This window comes from Ochotona curzoniae, unplaced genomic scaffold, assembly GCF_017591425.1.
Source record: "Ochotona curzoniae isolate NIBS_2020 unplaced genomic scaffold, NIBS_Ocur_1.0 contig_1302, whole genome shotgun sequence".
NCBI lineage: Eukaryota > Metazoa > Chordata > Mammalia > Lagomorpha > Ochotonidae > Ochotona > Ochotona curzoniae.
The window spans coordinates 5,720,868-5,744,729 of record NW_024465035.1 but is presented as its reverse complement, the minus strand read 5'-3'; the positions used below and the strand labels follow the sequence as shown (position 1 = coordinate 5,744,729).

Below are 23,862 nucleotides of genomic sequence, written 5' to 3'. Positions count from 1 at the left end.
CTGGCGCGTTTCTAGCCTGGAAGCTGCGCCGTCGTGCACGACCCCGGCCCATAGGCCCAAACCCGCGACGAACGCCACGTGAAAACAGCGCGACGCCAGAAAAGGCCCAGCGCGTCGCACCCAGCGCCCACCGCGTCTCCCAGCAGCCTCCGCGCAACCCCAGGCGTGTGAGCGCGCGCCCCTCAGCGCCCCACCGTGCGCATGCGCCAGCCGTCCTCCGAAGCCCTCTAAAGGGCCGGGAACATGGCGGCCTTCTCCCAAGACTCGGTTTCTTACCTGCTCGGCGTGGGCCGCAGCCTTCTGCAGGTCCCGCCTCCCTCGGCTGAGCGGGGTGCCGGGCCTCACCTCACGCGAGGGCGGTGCTGCCCCCTGCTCCGCCCCGTCCCTCCCTCGCGCTCTTTAGGGGCGGTCGGCCGCCGTGCAGCCCGGTCGGAGTTCGCAGGGCCCTGAGCAGCGTACCTGGGGTCTGCGGAGTGCGTGAGCCGGGTTGGCACTGGCAGGAGGAACATGCCGGACAGCGACTTGCAGGGGCGCGGCGAGGAAGGAGAGAAGCAGGTGACCGGAGCTAAAGTCATCGCTCAGGCCCTGAAAGAGCAGGTGTGCAGAACGGCGGGGCTCTGTCCTGGAGACGGGGGGCGTGGCCGCGCCTGGGCTGGGTTATGGGGTCCAGTGGTCCCTGGGGCGGGGTGGACCCCTGGTGCATCCCTCCTTCTCCGGCCTGCAGGATGTGCTGTACATGTTCGGCGTGGTGGGCATCCCGGTGACGGAAATCGCCATGGCCGCGCAGGAGCTGGGCATCAGGTACATCGGGATGAGGAATGAGCAGGCGGTGAGTAGCCGGACTTGGGCAGTCGGGGTCGTGGGTGGGCATGGCTGCCCAGAGAGCCCGTGTGCCTGGCCACACTGGGCGTGCACCACCTGCCTTGTCAGCCACCGTGGGCGATCAGCTGGGTCAGCGGTCATTTGGAAGGACGATCTGACCAAGCCAGGATTTAAACTGTGACGTCCATGCATGCCCCACCTCCCATCCCGCATCACACCCTGCTCAGATTCCAGGGTCAGAATGAGAAGGGGCCGCTCCACTCCCTGAGTGTGAGCCCCAGCAAGAGTGTTACTTCTTAGGGTTCACAGCCGATGTTACTTCTTAGGGTTCACAGCCAGTGCTTAGGGTGGCACCTGCACGTGGCAGGTGCTCAGCAGACCAGCTTTGGGATGAGTGGGTGCAGGCCAGGTCTGGTGTGAGACCAGACGTGCAGGGCAGACCCTCATTGTCCCAAATCTCAGCCTCGTGCTTTTCTGCCTCGGCCTGACCCGGGACATTTTGAAAACCTGTTTGTTGTGCCTCCTTGGTGTTGCCCATCCCTCATGGCTGAGTCGTCCAGCTTTCCATTGCCCTAGAGATGAAAAGTGGTGCTCATCATATCCTCACGGTGCCTGGCGTTCTGTGTGTGTGGGGGGGAGTTTGCATAATGTAGATGCTTAAGACATTACCAGTGGTATTCCTCATCTGTAAGGTTGGAATTTGTAGTTTTGCCTTTTTTTTTTTTTACTTTTTCCATTTTTTAATTATATTTTTGACAATCTTTACATAGTTAGAGTAAAAAGGTTCAAGGGCTACAGGAAAGTGGGTAAGACTGTTATTTCCATATTGTGTCCTTCATGTGTCTGGAGTAAAGGGGGATATTAAGGGAGAAGCCCCACACAGTCTCGCACCCATCCCAGGTCCCCGATGTGGGGCATGCTCCAAGGGTCTTGCTCAAGTGGTTTTGATAGTTCTATAGTTCTGAATTGCTGCCAGTCTCGCCATCCAAGCACTATGAAGTCATTGAAGAATCCACTGATCGACATAGTCCATCATAGAGTCTCCGTTTGCCCAGTTTTTCACTACCAACATATAGCTGAGGTGGTTGATTGACTTGTTCTGTCCTCTGTCTTTTCATGGTTAGGGTTTGCTTTTTGTATTTAAAATGCTGTTTATTTTGCATACTGGAAGGCAGAGCATCAGAGGAGAGAGCTTTTTCCACACGTTTGCTTCCCAAATGCCCACAGCATCCAGTGCTGGGCCAGGTTGGAGGTGGGAGCTCAGAATCCCATCTGAGTCTCCCACGTGGGTGGCAGGGACCCCGAGCAGTGGAGCCACCACCCAGTGCCCTCCAGGATGCGTTAGCAGGACGCTGGATTGTATCCAAGCTGGGTGCTTGGGTGTGGGACTTAGGTGTCCCTGCCGGCAGCTCCATCTGTTGCACCACTGTGGAGCTTTGTATTTTTTTTTTTTTTTAACTAGAGGGTCCTGGGAGCCAACATTGTGGCTCTGCAGGTCAGCCCACTGTGTGTGGCGCTGACATCTCCTATTAGAATGCCAGTCAGGCGCCGGCTGCTCTGCTTCCCGTCCAGCTCCCTGCTCCTGGGAAAGCAGCACAGGATGGCTGCAGACTGGGCCCACACCGCCCGTGTGGGAGACCAGGGTGGAGTTACTGGCTGTTGCCTTTGGCCTCGTTCAGGCCTGGTTGTTCTGGCTGTTTAAAGTGAACCAGTGGGTGAAAGATAGCTCTCTCTGACTCCACTTCTTTTTCTGTTTCTCCACCTTTAGAAAAAAAAAAAATAGTGGGTTTTGAATTTGCTTTGCTTTTCCTTGTACAAGGTTGGAATAACATTCCATTCTTGCATCTGTGAGAGAAGGTGAAGGATCTTCCCATGAGGCTGCATGTTACTAGTTTTTCTCAAGGTGACCTGTCTGCCGCTAATCGCTTTTTCACACAGCATGTATGTGTTGAGCAGGTGCTTTAAGCTGAGCACCATGCATGGTGATCACGGTCTGGGAAAGTGAGTGCATGCAAAGCAGAAGCGATCTCAGAGCAGCTGTGGCTGTGAGGACGAGCAGGGACAGCAAGGGTGGCCTGGAGGACTGACGGGGGCTCGGCTGACCCATCAGGAGAGTCCTGTCTGGGAGGACTGGGCAGGTTTCTCTCAGCAGGTGAGGGGCATGGTTGGGTGCCCTGTGGGAAGACAGGCTTCCTGGGAGCAGGAAGCGGGGGCCGGCAGAAGGAGAACAGGAAGCAGACAGCTGCGAGGTGCTCTCTCAGCCCCCGGAGCTTAGTGGAGGCTTCGGGAGGGCCTGGGTGCTGTGCTGGGCTCCGCAAATGAGTGATGTGTCATTCCTGTCCTCCAGGGGACAGATGCAAGCAGGTGGATTTCTTGTATTGTGGGAAGTGCTATGCTAGAAGACCAGGAGACTGTGGCTGAAGGAGGCAGGAGCCAGCTCGGAGCGAGGTGCTCCTGGAGGGCTCCCTCTCTGTGGAAGTGCTCCTGCTGCAAGGAGCCGTACTCGCTGACCTGGCAGTTTTCTTTCTCCGCAGGCTTGTTACGCTGCTTCCGCAGTTGGGTATCTGACTGGCAGGTAAGCTAAAATCTGCTTTATTTCTGTTACTTTGATAGTTTGGCGGTAGCACCATTGTGGCTTTCAGTTGAAGAATTTGCTCATTTGAAAAGGTTATAGAAGATGTTAATAATAAAGAAGAATAAATTTAAAACTGAGGGTCAGATCCAAAGGTTGATCATCCCAGAAAAGCATTTAGGATGGGACATCACCTTCACCAATCTGTTACCTTATTTACATATCAACAGTATTTTCATCTTTTTACTTATATTGACAAACATTCAGCTTACAGGCATTGATAACCTTCATGCAGAAAATGGCTATGATAGAGACTGGTATGGTGGCATAACTGGCTAATCCTCTACCCGCAGTGCCAACATTCCATGTGTGCACCATTTTGAGTTGCAGCTACTCCACTTCCCAGTCCATCTGGAGGAGCAGCCGAGGGTGGCCCAGGGCCGTGGACCTTGCACCCATGTGGAAACAGCTCATTGCTCCCGGCTTTGGACCGGCACACCTCTGGACATTGCAACCATTTGGGGAGGGAACAGTCGGATGGAAGGTCTGTCTCTCTCTAGTTCTCCCTCTCTCACTGTAACACTGGCTTCCTAAGTGAAATAAATAAACCTTAAAAAGAGAGAGAGAGAAGAAACTCCTATTGTGGAGGCAGACACTGTGGCATAGTGTGATCCTGTATGGTCACTGGTTCTTGTCCCAGCTGCTGCACTTCCTGTCCAGCTCCTTGCTTGTGGCCACTGAACCCACGTGGGAGATCCAGAAGATGCACCTAGCTCCAGTGTGGCCCAGCCCTGGTCATTGCAACCATTTAGGGAGTAAAAAAGCAGACGGGAGAGCTCGCTCTCGTTCTCTGTCTATAACTCTGCTTTTCAGATTAAATAAAAGTAAATCTAAAGAAAAGGGAATGTGCTATAATTATTAAGAAACAGAGTTTATACTTTTTTTGAAAAAAAAAATTGTTTTCATTATTAGACCAATAGAGAGAGAGAGAGGGAGAGATTTTCCATCTACTCTTGGACTCCCCAAAGCCTGTAACAGATGCTCCAGCCAGGTCCCTCCTGTGGGTGGCAGGTGTGAGTGCTTGAGCCCTGGCAGGTGCGCAGCAGTTAGCTGGGTTTGAAGCAGAGGGCAGACTGAGGCCAGGCCCTCTCATGTGGGGCGTGCTTGTCCCAAAAAAGGCAGCTGACCCCGCTGGGTAATAGTGCCCACCCTGCAGGCTCATATTCTGAAGAATCTTTCATTTGAAATTGAACTTGAACTGCGCTGGCTAGTATAGTAGCCACCAGCACATGTGACTCTTCACATTTAAATTAATTAAAATTAAATACCGTTTAAATTATAGCTGCTCTTAAAGTAAGCACTTGTTTAAATAATTCTTTTTGATGATTTTTCCAATTATGATATTTGAGAGCTTTGATTTATTTTTTATTTATTTCACATTTAGAGTTACAGAGAAAGAATCTTTATTCACTGCTCCACTTCCCAGATGGCCACAGTAGCCGGGGCTGTGCCAGACTGGAGCCAGGAGCTTCTTCAGGGTCTCGTACATGGATGCAGGGGCCCAAACACTTGGGCCATCTTTTGCTGTTTTCCCAAGCATTAGCAAAACTGTACTAAAAGTGAAGAAAAATGAGTGAAGCAAAACCTGAAAGAAAAAAAAAAGTAAAGCAGCCAGGGCTTAAACAGGCTCTCATATGGGTTGCTGGCATCTCAGATAGAAGCTTAACTTACTATGCTACAGCACCAGTCCCTATGTTTGTGTGAGTTCTCAAAAAAAATTCATTTGCATCTTTCTGTAAACCTTCATCCCTATTTTAAAACATTGATTTATTTATTTTAAAAAGTACTTAATTCAAAGGCAGTGGTAGAAAGGAATGGAAAGATAGAAAGGGATCTATCCACTCCCCAAATGGCCTCCACTTTTTAGACTGGGTCAGGTCGGAACCAAGAGGCAGGAGCTTCATTCAGGTCTCCCACGAGAGTGCAGGAGCCCACGCAATTGAGGCATCTTCTGCTTGTCCAGGCACGTTAGCAGCTCAGAAGTGGGGCAGTCAGGATTAGAGCGGCGCCCCTATGGGAAGCCAGCACTGCAGCTGGTGGGTTAACACAGTATGCCGCAAAGCTGGCACTAGTAAACACGCCAAGTGCTCAGGAGTCAGGTGCAGTAGCTGGCTGGGCAGATACAAAGTATTTATAGCACTGCAGAAGGTTCTTTTGGCATATACTGTTAGGGAAGTTAATTTACCGTGTGATAACTGAGCTAACGTATTTTAAAGTCTGCCTTCAGTAGAGATTTAGCGGTAACTACCTTATAATTGTAAAATAGTAAACCAAATTGTATGGACATAGATTTCCTTGAGTGTCTTCAGCTTTAAAAAATGACATCTAGATTAAAGTATTTAAGTTCATTCTTAGATTGTATTCAGAATTGCTTTACTAGTTTTTTTTAATGGTTTATTTATCTTATTGAAAAGGCAGATTTCTTGAGAAGACAGGACAGAGAAAGATCTTTTGTCTGCTGGTTCACTCCCCAGATGGCTGCCACGGCCAGAGCTGAGCCAATCCCAAGCCAGGAGCCAGATGGGTCTCCCACATGGTCTCCCACATGGGTGCAGGGTTTGAAGGCCTCGGGCCATCTTCTGCTGCTTTCCCAGGTCCCAAGCAGGGAGCTGGATGGGAAGTGGCGCAGCCTGGACACGAACTGGCACACATCTGGCATCTGTATCTGGCGCCCGTATCTGGCACTTCTATCCTGTAACTGGAATCCTGGCATGTTCAGGATGAAGATTTAGCCACTGAAGCATCACGGCGGGCCCTGAAAATTACTTTCTGTTGAAGATCGGTTTAAATTGTATGAGACTACTTTAAAATGTTCCTGGAGAATGAAATGAAGAAATTATTAAGATATATTTTTTTAAAGATATATTTATTTTTATTGCAAAGGCAGATATACAGAGAGGAGGAGAGACAGAGAGGAAGATCTTCCTTCTGCTGATTCACTCCCCAAGTGACCACACGGCTGGAGCTGAGCCGATCCGGAGCCAGGAGTCAGGAATTTCTTCTGGGTCTCCCGTGCAGGTGCAAGATCCCAAGGCTTTGGGCCGTCCTCGATTGCTCCCAGGCCGGAAGCAGGGAGCTGGATGGGAAGTGGAGCTGCATGGATTAGAACCAGCAGCCATATGGGACGTGGTGCGTTCAAGGCGAGGACTTTGCCATGAAGCTATCATGCCAGTCCCAGTGTAAAATAATTTTTAAATCCGTGATAGTTTTTCATAATATGCATTTTGTATAAACTATTTGAAAATGCTTTTCGTTTCTTTGTTAAGAAATAAAAAATAACCTTAGTCTCCTATCCCAGTGTACTCAGTATTTTACGAGCAATCAACTTGTTTTCCCCAGTTATTAATAGGAGCAATATACAAGGAAGTTTGTGCAATACAATGTGAAGATGTTAGATGCCATATTTCTTGTGATATTTATTTTCTGTTTTACTTAATAACTACTGTATGTCCTTCCTTTGAAGTCAGGAAGGTTGTCATACTGTTTAAATAATTGTTTTTTCTTGTAGGCCAGGAGTATGCCTCGTGGTTTCCGGCCCAGGTCTCATCCATGCCTTGGGTGGTATGGCAAACGCCAACATGAACTGTTGGTAATGAATAATTATTACTGATATCATTTCCTCAAATGTCATTGCATGACCTCAACAGAGCTGGTTAAGGGTAGAAAGACTTGGTGGAAAACTAAAATTTACAGACAGAGTAGCCGGGTGGTTATGGGCAGGGTCGGAGGGTGAGGAGTGGGAAGAGAAAGGGTCGAAAGGCACAAGGTATGACTTACGAAGGATAAAAGGCCCTGTCGTATATCATGAGTATATAGATATCAAACTACAATGTTTCATGCATTAAATACAATAAAGAATTTGAAATAAGGTTTTAAAGTGCCAGTAATTAGATTTGGTATTTTATTTTAAGATTTATTTTATTTTTATTGGAGAAGCAGATTTACGGAGAGAAGGAGAAATGGAAAGATCCTCTAGCCAATGGGTCACTCCCCAAGTGGCCCCAATGGCCAGAGCTGAGTTGATCCAGAGCCAGGAGCCTGGAGCTGCTTCTGGTTCTCCCACATGGGTGCAGGGTCCCAAAGCTTTGGATCATTCTCTACTACTTTCCCATGCCACAAGCAGGGAGCTGGAAGGGAAGTGGAGCAGCCAGGACTCAAACCGGCACCCATTCAGGATCTCAGTGCATGTAAGGCGAGGATTTAGGCTGTGGTGCTAGGCCCAAATTCAGTAATTCGTTTTATTTTTAATTAAAAAAAAATTTTTTTTAGTAATTCTTTAACTTAGAGATAAACAGCATTTTAAAATTTCCTGTGTATAAATTGTATAAATGTGATTGTACAGTTTTAAATGATTCATTAAAAATCAGGGTTTTTTTAGGCTTGTTTTTACTTTTTTATTTTTTAGAGATTTATTTATTTTTATTGGAAAAGCGAATACACAGAGAGGAAGATCTTCCATCAGAGATTCACTCCCCAAGCAGCTGCAACTGCTGGAGTTGAGCCAATCCAAAGCCCGGAGCTCTTCTGGGTCTCCCACACAGGCACCGGGTCCCAAGGCTTTGGGCCGTCCTTAACTGCTTTCCCAGGCCATGGGAAGTGGAGCTGCCGGGATTAAAACCAGCGCCCATATGGGATCCTGGTGTGTGCAGGGTGAAGACTTTAGCCACTATGCTATCGCGCCAGGCCCAAGACACACATTCTTAAACACAGATATGTGTTTTTCTCGTTCCTTCTGTTTGGAGTGTTATGCATTGGGCGCCTTGCTGCGGGTTTGTCTGAGGATTTGTTTCTAATTATTATTATTTTTACTGATTATTTCAGGCCCTTGCTTGTGATTGGTGGTTCCTCTGAGAGAAATCAAGAAACAATGGGCGCGTTCCAGGAATTCCCTCAGGTACCCAAGCTCTGCGAGTTAGTAATACAGTTGCCCTCAGTGAGTCAGGGAAAGGGCATTCCGTTAGCTAGAGACGCCTGCTGTGGTTCCGCCCTGAGACTTAGGGCTGATGGTGAAAAAAACTTAATCCTTGCTTGGGAGAAAATTTTTGAGAAATACACCTTTTTGACAGGATTTTAAGCTCTGAGAATAATTTCCTCAGTGAATGGAGCAGTAGGAATAAAAATGATTTAAACCAAGCTTTCCAGAGTTTAAGGAACAGGAAGTTGAGAGAAAGTCCTCAACGTGATTGTCACGTCGATCAAGATTATTGTCAAAGGGAAAATACTTCAAAATTAAAAGAAACTTGAAAGAATCTGTCCAAAGAATGCGTTTTAGCAACAGTTAGAGATGGCAAATAGGTGAGGGTAGGCGCACTTACAGGTGTATGTACTTGTAAGTGCACACAAGCGAGAAAGGAGGAGAAAAAGAGATACAGGGAGAGGGAGGGAGAATAAAAGGGATAGAGAGAGAAGAGAGAGAGCTCTGGAGTCTGATGGTTCAGTCCCCAAATGGTTGCCAAAGCCAGATCTGCATCAGGTGGAAGCCAGGTTGAAGCCAGGGGCCTGGAACGCCAGCTTGCTCTGCCACCTGGGTGACGGGTCTAAGCATGTGGGCATCTTCTGTTACCTTCCCAGGTACTTCAGCGGGAGTCTGCACCAAACAAGAGTAGCTGGAACTCAAACCGGCACTCCTGTTTGGCATCAGCTTAACTTGCTGCACCACAACTCTGGCCCTCAAACACTTATTTCTTGTGAAAGGCTTTTAAGTAAGGGTGGATGGGCCTGGCGGCATGGCCTAGCCACTGAGGTCCTTGCCTTGAACGCCCCGGGATCCCATATAGGCGCCGGTTCTAATCCCGGTGGCTCCATTTCCCAACCAGCTTCCTGCTTGTGGCCTTGGAAAGCTGTCGAGGTCGGCCCAATGCTTTTGGTTCCTGCACCTGTGTGGGAGACCCGGAAGAAGTTTCAGGCTCCTGGCTTCGGATTGGCACAGACCCGGCCGTTGCGCTTACTTGGGGAGTGAATCATCCGGCAGAAGGTCTTCCTCTCTGTCTCTCCTCCTCTCTGTATATCTGACTTTGTAATAAAAATAAATCTTTAAAAAGGAAAAAAAGGTAATTTCTGAAAGATGGGGAGGGATAACATTGACATGCCAGTGGAACCAACAGTACAGCTGCTGCATAGGCTTTACAGCAGAAGGTACCAAGAGAAACAGTATAATGCTCCGTTAAAAATTATCATTAAAGTCACATGTTCCAAGCAACCAAGTGTGGTGAAGGAAAACTGATAGCAATGTAAAAATAAATGGTTAATGTAGAGGGATGTCAAAGATGAAGTTGTGTATTCCTGGCTTTGGGACTCTTAGATCCAAGGGTGTGTTCCTTGGAACTCTTCCCGGACAGGGCGCGCTTCCCCCCATTGATTGTCCCATGAGCAGTGTCTTAGGGCACCTCTGTCATGTATTGGGGTGCATGGTGGGGATTAGGAAATGTTCTAGTTGCTGCTAACAGGAAAGTGGAAACGACTCCTTGCTTTGCTTTGCTACCCAGTCGGACTGAAGCGGAAATTGCTGCTTGGGCATGCTGTAAGTAGTGTGTTTTCTCCAGCTTGCCTCTAAACAAGATAGAAAGTCATGATGTTTCATTTCTGTCTTCCTTCAGAAGAGAACTATGATTGTAAGCTGAATTTTAAGTGATTTTCACTTTCCATGTAGGTTGAAGCTTGTAGATTATATAGCAAGTTCTCTGCGCGGCCAAGCAGCATTGAAGCTATCCCCATTATTATTGAAAAGGTACAGTATTTACAGCAAACTTCACAGGTCAAGTGATATTTTTCTCATTTTCTCATTCTTACATTGTTTTTATTCTCAATAAAATTAGTAGGAATATAATCAGGCTATTAAAAGTGACTTTTTAAAATGTTTATTTTATTTATTTATTTATTTTTCATTTACTTGCAAGGCAGAAAGAGTTTGAGAGAGACAGGCAGATGCCCGATCACTCCTCAGACACGTGAAAGAGCCAGGGCTGGGCCAGGCCGAATGGAGCCTGGCCATGCATCCCGTTGCCCACCTGGGTGGCAGAGTCCCAAGCATCTGCAGCCACCGTGGCCTCTCAGGAGGCATTGGCAGGAGACCGAACCGGAGGCAGAGAGGCCAGGATTGACACCCAGCACCTATTTGGGGATGCCTTTGTCCCAGCCAGTGGCTTACCTCTCTGTGCCACAACCCCTGCTCCGAGTGACGCTGTTGCCGTAAGCGATTTGTGTTCTCAGGTGTGCTGTCGTTATGTCTGGTTAGGGAAACGCTTCCCCTTTGCTTAGTATTTTAAATTATCTTTTTAATTATACAAAAGTAAAGATAAAAGCATGTAGAACTCCCCTGGCACGCTTTCTCTTACGCAACTTTTTATCTTGTTTCAAAAGATTATTTTTAAAGTTGGGACTAGTGCTTACAGGATTATGTATTAGTTAATTAAACAGCATGTTACAAACTAATTTTAGCTAGCCAGTTTTTATTGTGAAATTACCTTTGAGCTGTTTCAAATCCGTGAGTTAGAGAGGCCTTTTGACATAGATTACAACATGATAGTTTCTGAGAACTTTGCCAAACCATTAGAATCAAGAAGCAGGTGAAAGTATGTGTGACAGTATTACAACTTGTCAAGCAGACTCTAGTGAAGAATTTCACATTCTCAGGGCCTAACACAGTAGCCTAGTGGCTCAAGTCCTCGCCTTGCACACGCCAGAATCCCATATGGGTATGGGTGCCGGTTCTAATCCTGGCGACCTGTTTCCATCCAGCTCCCTACTTGTGGCCTGAGAAGGCAGTCAAGGATGGGCCAAAGCCTTGAGACCCTGCATCCGCATGGGAAACCCAGAAGAGCTCCAGGCTCCTGGCTTCAGATTGACTCAGCTCCAACCATTGTGGCTGCTTGGGGATTGAATCAGCAGATGGAGGATCTTCCTTTGTGTCTCTCCTCCTCTCTGTATATCTGTATTTCCAATAAAAATAAACAAATCGTTTTTAAAAAATTTCCCATTCTGAAGTGTAATGGAACATGAATGTTTCTAAAAGTTTTACTTTTGAGGTAGAGAGAGACCTTCTGTCCTTTGGTCCATTCCCCAAATGCCAGTAACAAGCTGGGGCTGGATGGCCAAACCCAGGAGGCGGACCCCAGCTACTGGGGCCATCGCAGGCTGTCCCTGGGGTCTGTGTTGGCAGGAGGCTGGAGTCGAGAGCTGGAGCTGGGGCTAGAACTCATGCACTTTGATGTGACACAGTCTTCCTGACTGGTAGGCTAAATGCCCACCTCTAGAACACGAATTTTAAAGTGTTAAGTGAATGCTTACTTTTTCAAAACAGAAGTGCCTTCCAGAAAGATACAGACTCACTGTAGATGAGTTTCAGTTTAAATAGTAATTTGGTTCTCCAACAAAATATGTCCAGAAAAAAGACAGCATGTATTTCAAAATTTTAAATAAGCTTCAAGTGATATATAATAAGGCTTTGGGTCTTAAGCATCTTGTCTCGTTTGTAACACCAGGCGGTGAGAAGCAGCATTTACGGCCGTCCCGGCGCTTGCTACATTGACATACCCGCGGATTTCGTGACTCAGCTGGTGAACGCAGAGGCCGTAAAGTGAGTATGTGCGCCTCTGGACACTTGCTTCATTGTATCGTCATAGTGCTTGCCTTGTTCAAAGATTTCCTTACAGTAGTTTGAAAGTTAATCTCCATTTGTCTTAGCTTTTGGTGATGTAATAATTAACCTCAATCCTTGCTAAAAGGATTAATTCTGTTCATTAAAATGGCATTATTTAGTAATTATACTTTTCATCATGAAACACTTGGAGCCTCCTGAGCTCTCTCTCTCTTTGCGATTATTCTCCCGGTGGGCGTCACCCCAACCTTCCCGCTGACGTGGTATGTGTTACTGAGTGCAGTCCCAGTGGAAGCCAAGAGGTGAGCTGATTGTCGAAGAATTGCTAGCACTCGGCGTGAGAAGTGTTTGTCTAGGTCTGTCTCTCAGCAATTTAAAATCGCTCCAGCACAGATGTCTCCGTGATTTGACGTGTCCCCTCATTTCTCAACAGTGAAAAGAACTGTGAAGATCGTTTTTGGGCCTCTGAATCACCCTGATGATGAGTGCGTGGGTTAACGTGTCAGCCTGGGTGCCAATTAGCACATTCTTGCAGTCTCGGCCGAATGGTTCCTTAGTTTCTCGCTAGTCAGTGGGCTGGCAGGGAGCTCCGTGTGGCAGAGGGAAAGGACGCCCCGGGCTGCATCGGGTACCTGAGCGTGGCCGGGGCAGGCCTCACGCAGGACAGCTAACTCCGCAGCAGCGAAGGTTGAATGTCCCTTTGTGTTATTTATCCAAATATTTGGATCATATGAAAAGTCTAATTCTTTTAGTTTTACTACAATAAGTGAAATGTCACAGTGAGAACTTTGTGTCCAGAAATACTTAACTGTGATAAATAATTGTAGTTCTTGTACTAACACCCTCACGTGTCCTGTGAGTAGAAACAGAGTAGAAGAGGTCACGTGCCTGAGCTTTGGAACCGAGTGACTGCTCAGGTCCAGCCTCTGCCACGTGCTGCCCGGGACCTTGGGCAAGCTGCTTTCTCTGAGTCCTTGTTTCTGCTGAAACGGACAAATCGAACCTCAGTGTTTTGAAATCATCCGAGAGTAGTTGGCAGATGGTGGGTGTCAACTAGTGGTTTTAGTATGATTTTTACTGTTGTTCCGAGAGCGTTCCTCTACTGCCATGTCAGTTCAGGAATACAAGTTCCCTGGGGATTAGCTGCCCTTTGTCTATTAGCTGATTGTAGGGGATGCTGTTCATTTCCCAGCTGCCGTAGTGACGTGGCCGTGGCTGTGTGCGAGAAGGATGCTCTCTGCAGAGCTTTCTGGGGAACTGTCTAAGGGCACACTGTCTTGATGCTTGTAATTTACTTTAAAATGGTTCAAGAAAAAAATGCACGTCTGTGCATATGTATGAGGCAAAATAGTAAAATGATATTAGTTGCGAAATCTATGTGCTGGGTACGTGGAATTCAATGCTCTGTTTCTCCTCCCTTTGTGTCTATTTGAATTTTTCACTATTAACAGGGTCCTTATTTCCAGGTACAAGGCGTGCTGCCTGCCCCCGCCCATTAGCATGGCAGACACGTCGGCGGTGTGCCAGGCCGTGTCGGTCATTCGGAGTGCCAGGCAGCCCCTGCTCATCATCGGCAAAGGTAGCAGCAGACACCACTCGGGCTCCTCGGGCTGCGCAGAGGACAGATTGTTTTTAGAATGTTTTTACATTGCTTACTAATAATGTTTGAATTTAGAAGAAGAGGTTTTTTTATCTAGCATTATTTGTTTTGAAATGATAAAATTATTCTCAGATTCCCAAATATCTAACCCTTGAAGGCAATATTGACCCATTACATTGCTTTTGTCTCATGAATGGAATGGTTTTTTCCTCCTGTAAGAAAATCCAGAAGAGTAGAAACAAAAAAAAAGTCTCTTAATTCAAGGCAACCAACTTTTTAAAAAAAAGATTTATTTATTTTTATTGCAAAGGCAGATAGACTGAGAAGAGGAAAGAGAGAGAGGAAGATCTTCCATTTGTTGATTCACTCCCCAAGTGGCCACAATGGCTGGAGCTGAGCAATCTGAAGCCAGGAGCCAGGAGCCTCTCCCAGGTCTCCCATGTGGGTACAGGCTCCTAAGGCTTTGGGCCATCTTTCACTGCTTTTCCAGGCCACAAGCAGAGTGTTGGGGTGGGAAGTGGGGCCGTTGGAATATGAACCTGCACCCATATGGGGCCCCAGTGTGTGCAAGGTGAGGATTTTAGCCCTTAGGCTCCCATGCCAGGTCCGCACCTCTTTTTTAGACACAGGGATACGCATATAGAGTCCCCGTGCGTGGCCAGGGCTGGGTTCGGACTGCAGCTCGGAAGCAGGAGCACAGCCAGTGCAGTGTCCCCAGTGGGTGTAGGAATACAGTGACTTGAACTATAACGTGCTGCCTTCCAGGGCTGCGCTGGGAAGAAGCCAGAGGCCGATTTTGAATCAGGCAAGCTCTCTGCCACGGCGCACGGGCACCTGAACTGCTGGACTGCCCACCCCAGTCCTCCTTTAACAGACATTTGACAAATACTTGGCGGCAGGGATTATATCAAGCAGTCCTGAGGGGATCAGACCATCGTGGTTCTTGCTGGGGAGGAAGTAGACCTGGAATCAAAGAGGCAGGACGCTGGTAAGTGGTGCGTTCTGAGCGGGAAAAGCAGATGTGCAAAGACAGCAGAAAGCAGTCTCGCTGCTACGCAGTGATGACTAGGAAATGACACAGCGCTGGTGCTGTGGCACAGGAGGCTGAGCTTCCCCTTGCAACACCGACATCCCATGAGGGCACGGGTTTGAATCCTAGCTGTTCCACTTTTGTTCCTGTTCCCTGCTCATGGCCTGAGAATGCACCAGAGACTGACTCAAGTCCTTTGTGGAGGAAGCTCCTGGACCCTGGCCTCAGCTTGGCTCAGCTCGGCCATTTAGGGCGTTTGGGGAATGAGCCAGTGGATGGAGGATCTCTCTTTCCCACTCTGCCTCCCCCTCCCACCTCTCTCTCCTTCTCTCTGCTTTTCAGATAAAATCAGTCTTTGAAAAAGGGGCAGATGGCACCCTGTAAGAAATAAATGGTAGTTCACCAAGCAGAGAGAACGACGGTATCTAGGGAGAGAGAGAGACGCTGGGGCAAGAAAGAGAATGCAGGAAAGCTTCCTGGATGAAGTAGAAGGCATTTTGTTTCGTCATGTAAGATTTGTAAGGCGATATGTTGGAGGAGTATTATATTGAAAGTACACTAAGGTTCAATAGAGAATTATATGTTTCAAGCATGGAGTGATATTCTGCTAGTTCTGTAAAAGAATGAAACAAATGGCCAAAAAGGAAGTGGCCTTTGAGATGTTAGAAATAGAATCGTCTGACTTGAAACAGTGAGTTGCTTTCAGTGGAATAGGGTATATGGTTGCTCTGTGGGCTTGTAACTGTGAAAACAAATGAGCCGCGTCTCTCTTGGGGCGCCCTCATAGCAGTCCGAGAACTGCAGGAACCCAGAAGATTTGCAAAGCTTTTGACCTTGTGCCCCTTCGAATCTCCATGCCTGGACCAGGAGAATGCAAGATGGGGTCTCCGGTGATGGAGAGCCATCTGTGAAGTTAAGGAGCCTTTCTCTCCGCAGGCAAACTCCTCTCCAAGAAAACTAGTATGTTCAGGGAATTATGGGTAATCGTTCCATGGGGCCAAGGCATTAAATGGGTGTGTGACGGCAGCAGGAGATGCAAGGTGACCTGTGAGGAGTAGACATCTTTCAAAAGAACGAAGGCTATCGTTGGGGGGAAATGAAAACCGTTGCCTTGCTCAGCATTCCAGAACCCCAAAGATAAAAGTCCACAGTCCTGGTGGTTCTGACTTGTGCCTGTGCCTCAGCACGGGCTGGGTCACGGGGGAATATTTGCCATCAAAGACTGATTAGACATGAGTTTTTACGGGGCCTGCCACTTAACTGAATCAGCCCAGTACGTTTGCATTTTTGGCAGGTGCCGCCTATGCCCGTGCGGAAGAGAACATCAGGAAGTTGGTGGAACAATGTAAACTGCCGTTTTTGCCCACGCCCATGGGGAAGGGTGTTGTCCCTGACAACCATCCAAACTGTGTGGCTGCCGCCAGATCGAGGTACGTGGCCTTCCAGAGCTTGAGTCCAAGGGCTCGGCTGACTTGAGGCTCATGTCCTCCGTTGGTTAGCCTGTGGCCTGGTTAGGCTGCTGCAGGTTCTGGGGCAGTAGTTCAGAGCCCTTGCTTGTCTGCCGATGCCCAGCTTTGGCTGAGCCCGATGTCCCTGCACTGCCGGTGATTTGTGTCCTGTCTCTCCTGTGACCTCTCAGGCACCCTGCTCCAACTGCCCAGTTCCCAAAGCCCTGCGCTCCCTTGTTTTAGACAGCAAGAGACCCAACCACTGGCTCACTCGCCAAATGCGGGGCCAAGCTGAAGTCAGGAACTCATCCCACGTTCGCACGTGGGGATGGCAGGGACCCACAAACCTGAACCATCACCTGCCACCTCTGGGACACACGTTAACAGGAAGCTGGGGTCCAGACTGGAGCCAAGACTGCAGCCATGAACTCTGACACGAGAAGTAGACGTCCCAAACTGTTTCTTAACCGCTACCCGAAGGCCCGTGCTCCCCGCCCGGGAGTCCGCTCACGCAGCGCGGCTGCCCTCTGAGCAAGCCCAAGGACCAAGGGAGTTGCCTCCTATTGTTGGGACCACGGCCATTGCCCTTCCTAACTTCTCCTGCCTGAGGGATTTTTCTGGGAATTTTACCTGCTTGGCAGCCACCACGATACAGCTGTACGGTGGGGATGCCCACCAAGTAAGGCAAGGGGACAAAGGGAAGAAATGTATGAGCCTTTCTGTCTGTGGCCTTCAGCTCCTAGGGACCCCTTGGCCCTGACCTTGAGATCAGAAAGCCAGGAATGTTCTACTGCAGTTCTGAACCAGGCCTGGCTCCTCGCGTGGGAAGAAGCTTAGCAATCACTGTGGGTTGCATTTTCGAACATTTAGCTCCCCCCAGTGCTCCCTGCAGTGGTTTGCTTTTCAGGATCCTCTGGCACGCTCCGGGCTCTGCGGGCCTCCCGCTGCGGTCAGGGGGAGCTCCGGGCTCTGCTGCGGGCCTCCCGCTGCGGTCAGGGGGAGCTCCGGGCTCTGCTGCGGGCCTCCCGCTGCGGTCAGGGGGAGAAAGCTGCAGCCAGCCTAAAACACACTTTTTATAGTATAGCTTTTTTCCTCTTAATTTCTTGACATTTCTTTATTATGAAACAATCTAAAAATATCAACAGGAAGAATGTAATTTCGTTAATATGTTGGGTAACAACTCCTGAACTTCATTTAATATAAATATTAATATATCATATTTGTCATAGGGTTCTTTTTTTTTAAGATTAACCTATTTTTTTTTTTTTTGGAAAGGCAGATATACAGAGAGAAAGAGAGACAGAGAAGATGTTCCATCTGTTGATTCACTCCCCAAGGGGCCGCAATGGCCAGAGCTGAGCTGTTCCGAAGCCAGGAGCCCAGGGCCTCTTCCGGGTCTCCCATGCGGGTTTCTCATGGGCCGTCCTCAACTGCTTTCCCAGGCCACAAGCAGGATGCTGGATGGGAAGCGGGGCTGCCAGAATATGAACCGACACCCATATGAAATCCCAACGCATGCAAGGCGAGGACCTTAACCACTAGGCTACCACACCAGGCTCTGTAGGGTTCTTCTTTTAAAGAAGCAAACTGGTGTTGTGGTGTGGCAGGGTAAGCCTCTACCCGTGATTCCCACATCCCACATGGACCCATGGGAGTCCTGGCTGGGCTGCTTCTGATCATGGCCCTGCTGACTGGGGAAGCACTGGAAGATGGCCCAAGCTCTGGGCCCCGGCACCCACGTGGGAGGCTTGGACGACTTCCAGGACCCTGGCTTCAGCCTGGCCCATCCCTGGCTGTCACTGACATGTGGGGAGTGACCCAGCAGAGAGATGGGTCTCTCTCTCTCTTCTCCCGCACCCCTCCCCCACCTTTCAAATAAGTGAGAAATCTTTAAAAAATTTATTTGAAGTCTTATATTCATGTCATTCCTCTTTGTAGTTCACTACATGCATGTACTCGGTGTTCCTCATATTCTTGTGCAGGGGCCAGAATTAATTGTGAGGATTTTTCTGACATGTAATGGTTGTTTTGTCTTCAGTTGTTGCTCATTTCATGCTGTCGTAATGGAACATTTCATTCTTTTTGTTCAAGTAACTCTTTGTGCAGTAATGAGATGAACTTATACCACTTTTTTTTTAAAATTTCACTTTAGCTGAATTTATCTTTATTCTAGCCAAGTTTTAAAAAACAGTGTTAATGACATTGATAATGTAAAAAAAAACCCTAAGGTGCCAGACACACTAGAATCTGCGAGTTCAAGAACTTTGGAGCATAAATATGCAAATCAACCCTGCAGTTTAGTTTTTATCATTAAATTGGCTCCCATGGGACTAGTATAGTATCTAAAGATGATTTTTGAATAGATATTTGAAATAATAAGTAGATAAGAAAAATTAATCCCTAAAGAAGACAAAACCAAAGTAGATAGGGAATGACAAAGGTAGAAACATCCACAAAACAGAAAAATGAGCAGCAAGTGTCACAGCAGAACTTGGCGCGGTTGCGGTCATGGAGCCCTGAGCAGAAAGGCGGGCGTGCTGATTGGATAACAGCAGCAGCTGTGTGCGATGCTCGAGGCCTGTGTGCAGCAAGGTGAAACAGCGTGGAAAGCCAGGCTGGCGGAGATGCGTAAGGGAAGACAGGGTGTCAGAGTAGACAGCAAAGGATTAGTAAAGTGTTAGGTCAGACTGACACAAGTTTCAAGATATAGAAAGTCAAACTAACAAATGCTTCAGAAAGTAATTTGGGAATATAAGTTTCTAGTCTGAGAAATATCTCCTAGGAATAGTCATTCCTGGAATATCTGCTTCTAGCAATAGACTTTAAAAGCAGTGCATAAACATAGCAACTACCTAACAATTCTGAAAATAATAAATCGTGGGATACATATTAAGCAAAATACATGGTCTTTAAAACTTAAGACAAATATAGATGACTAAAAAGTTTATGAAGAGCGAAAGTACATGGGACAGTATTTTAGTATATAAACTTAAAATATAAACTAAAAATGTGCTTGCATAGACAAAAATAGAAGAAAATATGCTGGGATGCTAGTAATAGCTTATAAATTGAAGTATAATAGGATTATTTGTTTTTTTTTCTTATGTTCTGTTATTTTCAAATTACCTTCAAGGAACTCTTACTTTTTTATCATTAAAAAATTAATAGTAGCATAGCTATACCTTGTGGTAATTTTTCTTGCAACTCATCTTTTAATTACTTAACTAGGATAATTGAATAAATTAGTTTACCTTAAAGATCGTATTGACCTGAGCTCTAATGTAAGTTCCAAGACTTAGCCAATACTTTGGAAACTAATTTAAATAAGAGCTGTAGATACACGTGTATTATATCAGAGTCTTTCTTTAATAGGGCTTTGCAGTTCGCTGACGTAATTGTGCTATTTGGTGCCAGACTAAATTGGATTTTACATTTTGGACTGCCTCCGCGGTATCAGCCAGATGTGAAGTTCATCCAGGTATCCCGTGCGGGGAGGTGACTCAGAGCTGTCCGTTGTTCTCCCTCTGCCATCATCCCTTCTGCTTTCTTTTTTATTCCTATTGAATTTATTTTAATGAAAGAAGAATGTTATAAATTGTCTAACATAATTATAGGTACCAAAGTGAGCTACCTTTTAGCTGATGAAACATAATATGTCACTTTACTTTGAATCAGAAGACCTTTCAAAATCAAGCCAAAAATAGTTGGAAGTTATAATTTGCCTGTTCTTCTCAGTCCAAACACATCTTTAGGTAGGAAAAAAGTAAGTGGGGTGGTAGATTGGAACATCGTTAAGAAGTTGTTCTTTGCCTTCCAAAATCTCGGAGCTGCGCTGCCTTGACCTATGTCATGAACAGAGGGTCAGGAACATGCGTGGACTTCTCCTTGAAGACTCTTGCACTGTCAGGACCCTCTTCAAAAACCAAGCTCCTTACTGATGTGGCAGGCACACCTATTTGTCAGGCACCACTGGCCCGTTCCGTTTGATATTTGATGACCCAGCGATAATTGCTGTCGTGTCCCAATCTACCTTTCACTTCTCAAGAAATCAACTTTTTTCCCTTAATTTAAAAGATTTATTTATTTTTGTAGGAAAGGCAGATTTGCAGAGAGGAGGAAAGACTTCTGTCTCTCCATCTGCTGGGTTACTCCCAAAGTGGCTGCAGCAGCTGGAGCTGAGCTCATCCAGAACCAGGAGCCTCTTCTGGGTCTCCCACATGGGTGCAGCGTCCCAAGGCTTTGGGCCAGTAAAGACTGCTTTCCCAGGCAGCAATCAGGGAGTTGGATGGGAAGTAGAATAGCCAGGACATGATCTGGCACCCATATGGGATCCTGACATGTGCAAGGCAAGGGTTCAGCCACTGAGCCATCACACCAGGCCCAAGAAATCAACTTCTAGTAGCCCCTTTTCTGCATGGGCCCGTTGAAATCTAATGGCACATACAGGCAAGGCCATGAGTTGTACCTAAGTGTCCTTGCTGAGTGAGCCAGTGAGCATGGTAAACCATAGTCTCCGAGTCTCCTCCGAGTCCCTGATTGCAGGAGTCCCTGATTGCAGGAGGCCTGGGGGCGTTGCTGACACATTTCCCAGGTGATTCTGATGCTGCCGGCCCAGGAGCTGCATTCTGAGGGCACTCCTAGGGCCTGCATTAGCTGCCATGTACTCGCAAGTTTTGTTTCTAGATGCTTATCATAAGTGAAAATGGTTTCTGCCACAGAGGGAGTAATTTAATACCCTAAGGGGATGTGTCTTCCTCTGTGGTGATCAGATGGGCCATCATCATCTACAGGTGATGGAAGATGAGGTTGTGTATACTACTGGTGATACTCATAAATGGAGTTTTCCTTCTATTAAGAAACTTCTTTCCTATCAATCTTCCTTGTTGTCTGTTATAGATGCATAGTTCATTTACTTAGGCTTAATTTCTGCAGGAGTTTTAAGAATCAGCATGTTTTGTCTCTCAGCTGTGTCTCTCTCTTAGGTTGACATCTGTGCTGAAGAACTGGGAAATAATGTGAAGCCTGCTGTGACCTTGCTGGGAGACATAAATGCTGTCACTAGGCAGGTAAGGACTTTGGCCTGGATTTGAACTTATGTGGATTTGGGTTTTGTTTGTTTGTTTTGGTGGTGGTTGTCCTGTTTTATTTTGTTTTCTTAACTTGAGTGGGAGAGACACATCCCTGTCTCTGGTTTACTGCAATAGCTGAGACAGGACCAGGCCAGGGAGTCAGTGACTTAGCGCCATCTTCGCCACCTGCCGGGGTGGGCATCAGCAGGACACTGCAGTCAGGAGCCGGGCTGAGTATGGAACTCAGGTCCTCCAGTTGGGGACACTGGTGTCCTGTCCACCAGGCAAAACAGAAAACACCTGTCCTTGGGTTGGACTTCAGGGAATAAAATTTGAAGATGTCTTAGTTTTGAGTCACATTTATTTGAAAATCAGAGTTACAGAGAGATGGGGAGAGACAGAGAGGGAGGTTTTCCATTTGCCGGTTTACTCCCCAAATGGCCTCAGTGGCCATGCCACTGAGGGGCCAGGCTGAAGCCAGGAGCCAGGAGACTCACCTGGGTCTCCCATGTGGATGTAGAGGTCCAAGGCATTGTGTCATCTTCCACTGCTTTCCCTGGCACATTAGCAGGGTGCTGGATTGGAAGTGGAGCAGCTGTATCTCAAACTGGCACCCATGTGGGATGCTGGTGTCACAAGGGGTATCTTTGTCCAATACGGCAGAATGCCAACTCCAGTATCTATTATAACAAAATTTAGAATGAAAAAAATATTCCAAAATACAGTTTTGGAACTTCATAAATAATAAAATGTCTGTACATAGCTCATGTTTACCTAAGTTAAACATTTTTACAAGGTGGTTGAAAATTTAAAAGTCGTTCAGTAGGCAAACTGATTGAGTAGGAAGGACCCAGTTATCTGAGGAATTATGCTGCAGCCTTCAAAGAAACTGAACTTACAGCCAAGCAATGATTGATGCACTGGAAAAAATCTAACTTAATATCTCCTTAGGTAATGAAGAGTGTTTTGCTCTTCAAAGTGTAATCTGGCTTGTCAAGATTCTTAGCACATCATTTATACATTTCACTGTGATGGGAGCTTCTAAGTACAGTCACGTTTTTCACTTGATTTTGTATGACACAAATAAGTATTATTGTCTCAATTATACAGTACTACGATGCCATCCCTACTCACAAATTAAATCCCCCGGAGCATTTGGTCTGTATCATAGTTTGTCAGCCTTCCTGCTTGAGTGTCGGTGGCGGGAGTGATCTTTCTGCTCGTGTTGAAAGCTGAGGAGACGATAGACAGCTCTCCCCGTGAGGGAGGGAAAGGACAGGTGCTTCCCGCCGTCCTAGGGGAAGAACCGCACGCCGCACAAATGGAAGCTGACTGCTACCCAGGGGGAAGGCATAGCAGCACTGCCTTCTTCAAGAAGAGACTTTTATGTTAATGTGACTTACTTCTTTCCAAGACATAAAATTTCCGGCTTTGCTTTTCAGCTTTTGGAACAACTCAACAAAACAATGTGGCAGTATCCCCCAGACAGTACGTGGTGGGGAACTCTGAGGGAGAAAATGACGAGCAATGAAGCCGCATCCAAGGTAATACGGGACTCCCGGAAATCCAAGAGTGCTTCCGGTTTATGGCTCGATTAGTTCTGCCACACCATGTAGTATACACGGTCGTAAAAGTCACTGACTGTGTAAAATCACACAGCCAGAGCCACAGGCCTCATGGTGGAAGGGGGTGGGGCGTAAGTTTAAAAGCCCTTGTGAAAGGAAACATGAAAGCAAGTCTGGCATCTACCTTGAAAAACCTCTGAGGTTTCTTGGGGCAGTGGGTGCAGGAAGCCATGCTTGCAGCCCGTGGAGACTGTGATAAGGAACTGACATGGCTGAGGCTGCGTAGAAAGTCGTCAGAGCAGAAGGGAAAGGTGCAGTTATCGGACGCAGAACGTCACAGGTGCGTGGTCTTTTGGAACCTCAGATGCTGAGGTATTTTGGGACATGTTTTCCCCTGCAAGGCAGGCAAGTGTAATAGGTAACTGTCTCATCACAATTGAAGATGTGCTCTCTGTGCCACATCTGCTGTGAGAGTGAAGATGACTCAGCAGTCAAGTCCTGACATTCCAGAACGTGTTGACACCGGTCTGAAGGGGCACACAGTTAGTGTGGAGGTACCTTGGACACATCAGTATGGAACTCCGCCTCCTTGGAAAGAAAAAACAGAAGGCTCCAGGCTGCAGATGGTGCTGGAAAGAAACTGGCCCCGTGCGCACTGCCTGTGATCAGCTACAGGAGCGAGGGGGCTCCGTGGGCTCCGAGTGGGCTCCGTGGGCTCTGAGGGGGCTCTGTGGGCTCCGAGGGGGCTCCGTGGGCTCCGAGTGGGCTCTGTGGGCTCCGAGGGGGCTCCGTGGGCTCCGAGGGGGCTCCGTGGGCTCCGAGGGGGCTCTGTGGGCTCCGTGGGCTCTGTGGGCTCCGTGGGCTCTGCTCCAAGGTGACGTCCGTGTGTTCACTTCCACATCAACATGGCAACTCCGGAGAACGGCTCCCTGCTCGAAACCTGCAGTCTCTTGGATGAAAAGCACCTCTGAAAGGTTTAGAGGCAGCCAGGCGCTACTGACTGGTGCAAGACGTTCAGCCCAGAAAGATAAACTTGTCCTTGGAGGAAATGACATTGAAGTTCTCTCAAGTTCTGCTGCTTTGATTCAGCAGGCAGTGAC

At 47.5% G+C, this 23,862-nt stretch overlaps 1 protein-coding gene across 4 annotated transcripts in view; it reads left to right on the top strand.

Annotated features, from left to right (window-relative positions):
* The first annotated feature begins 265 nt into the window (after positions 1-265).
* The window catches only part of HACL1 (2-hydroxyacyl-CoA lyase 1), a 32,185-nt gene continuing 8,588 nt past the window's right edge, over positions 266-23,862 (top strand). The window contains exons 1-12 of one of the 4 annotated variants that reach the window (XM_040963218.1): positions 268-597; positions 725-829; positions 3,357-3,397; positions 6,963-7,043; positions 8,276-8,348; positions 10,104-10,181; positions 11,935-12,029; positions 13,517-13,629; positions 15,975-16,110; positions 19,501-19,606; positions 21,111-21,194; positions 22,640-22,741. In XM_040963218.1, the coding sequence (XP_040819152.1) occupies positions 508-597; positions 725-829; positions 3,357-3,397; positions 6,963-7,043; positions 8,276-8,348; positions 10,104-10,181; positions 11,935-12,029; positions 13,517-13,629; positions 15,975-16,110; positions 19,501-19,606; positions 21,111-21,194; positions 22,640-22,741 (1,104 nt within the window). In that variant the 5' untranslated portion in view covers positions 268-507. Of the gene's footprint in view, positions 598-724; positions 830-3,356; positions 3,398-6,962; positions 7,044-8,275; positions 8,349-10,103; positions 10,182-11,934; positions 12,030-13,516; positions 13,630-15,974; positions 16,111-19,500; positions 19,607-21,110; positions 21,195-22,639; positions 22,742-23,862 lie in introns of all 4 variants that reach the window. The other 3 variants (XM_040963227.1, XM_040963234.1, XM_040963243.1) reach the window with 3 other exon arrangements.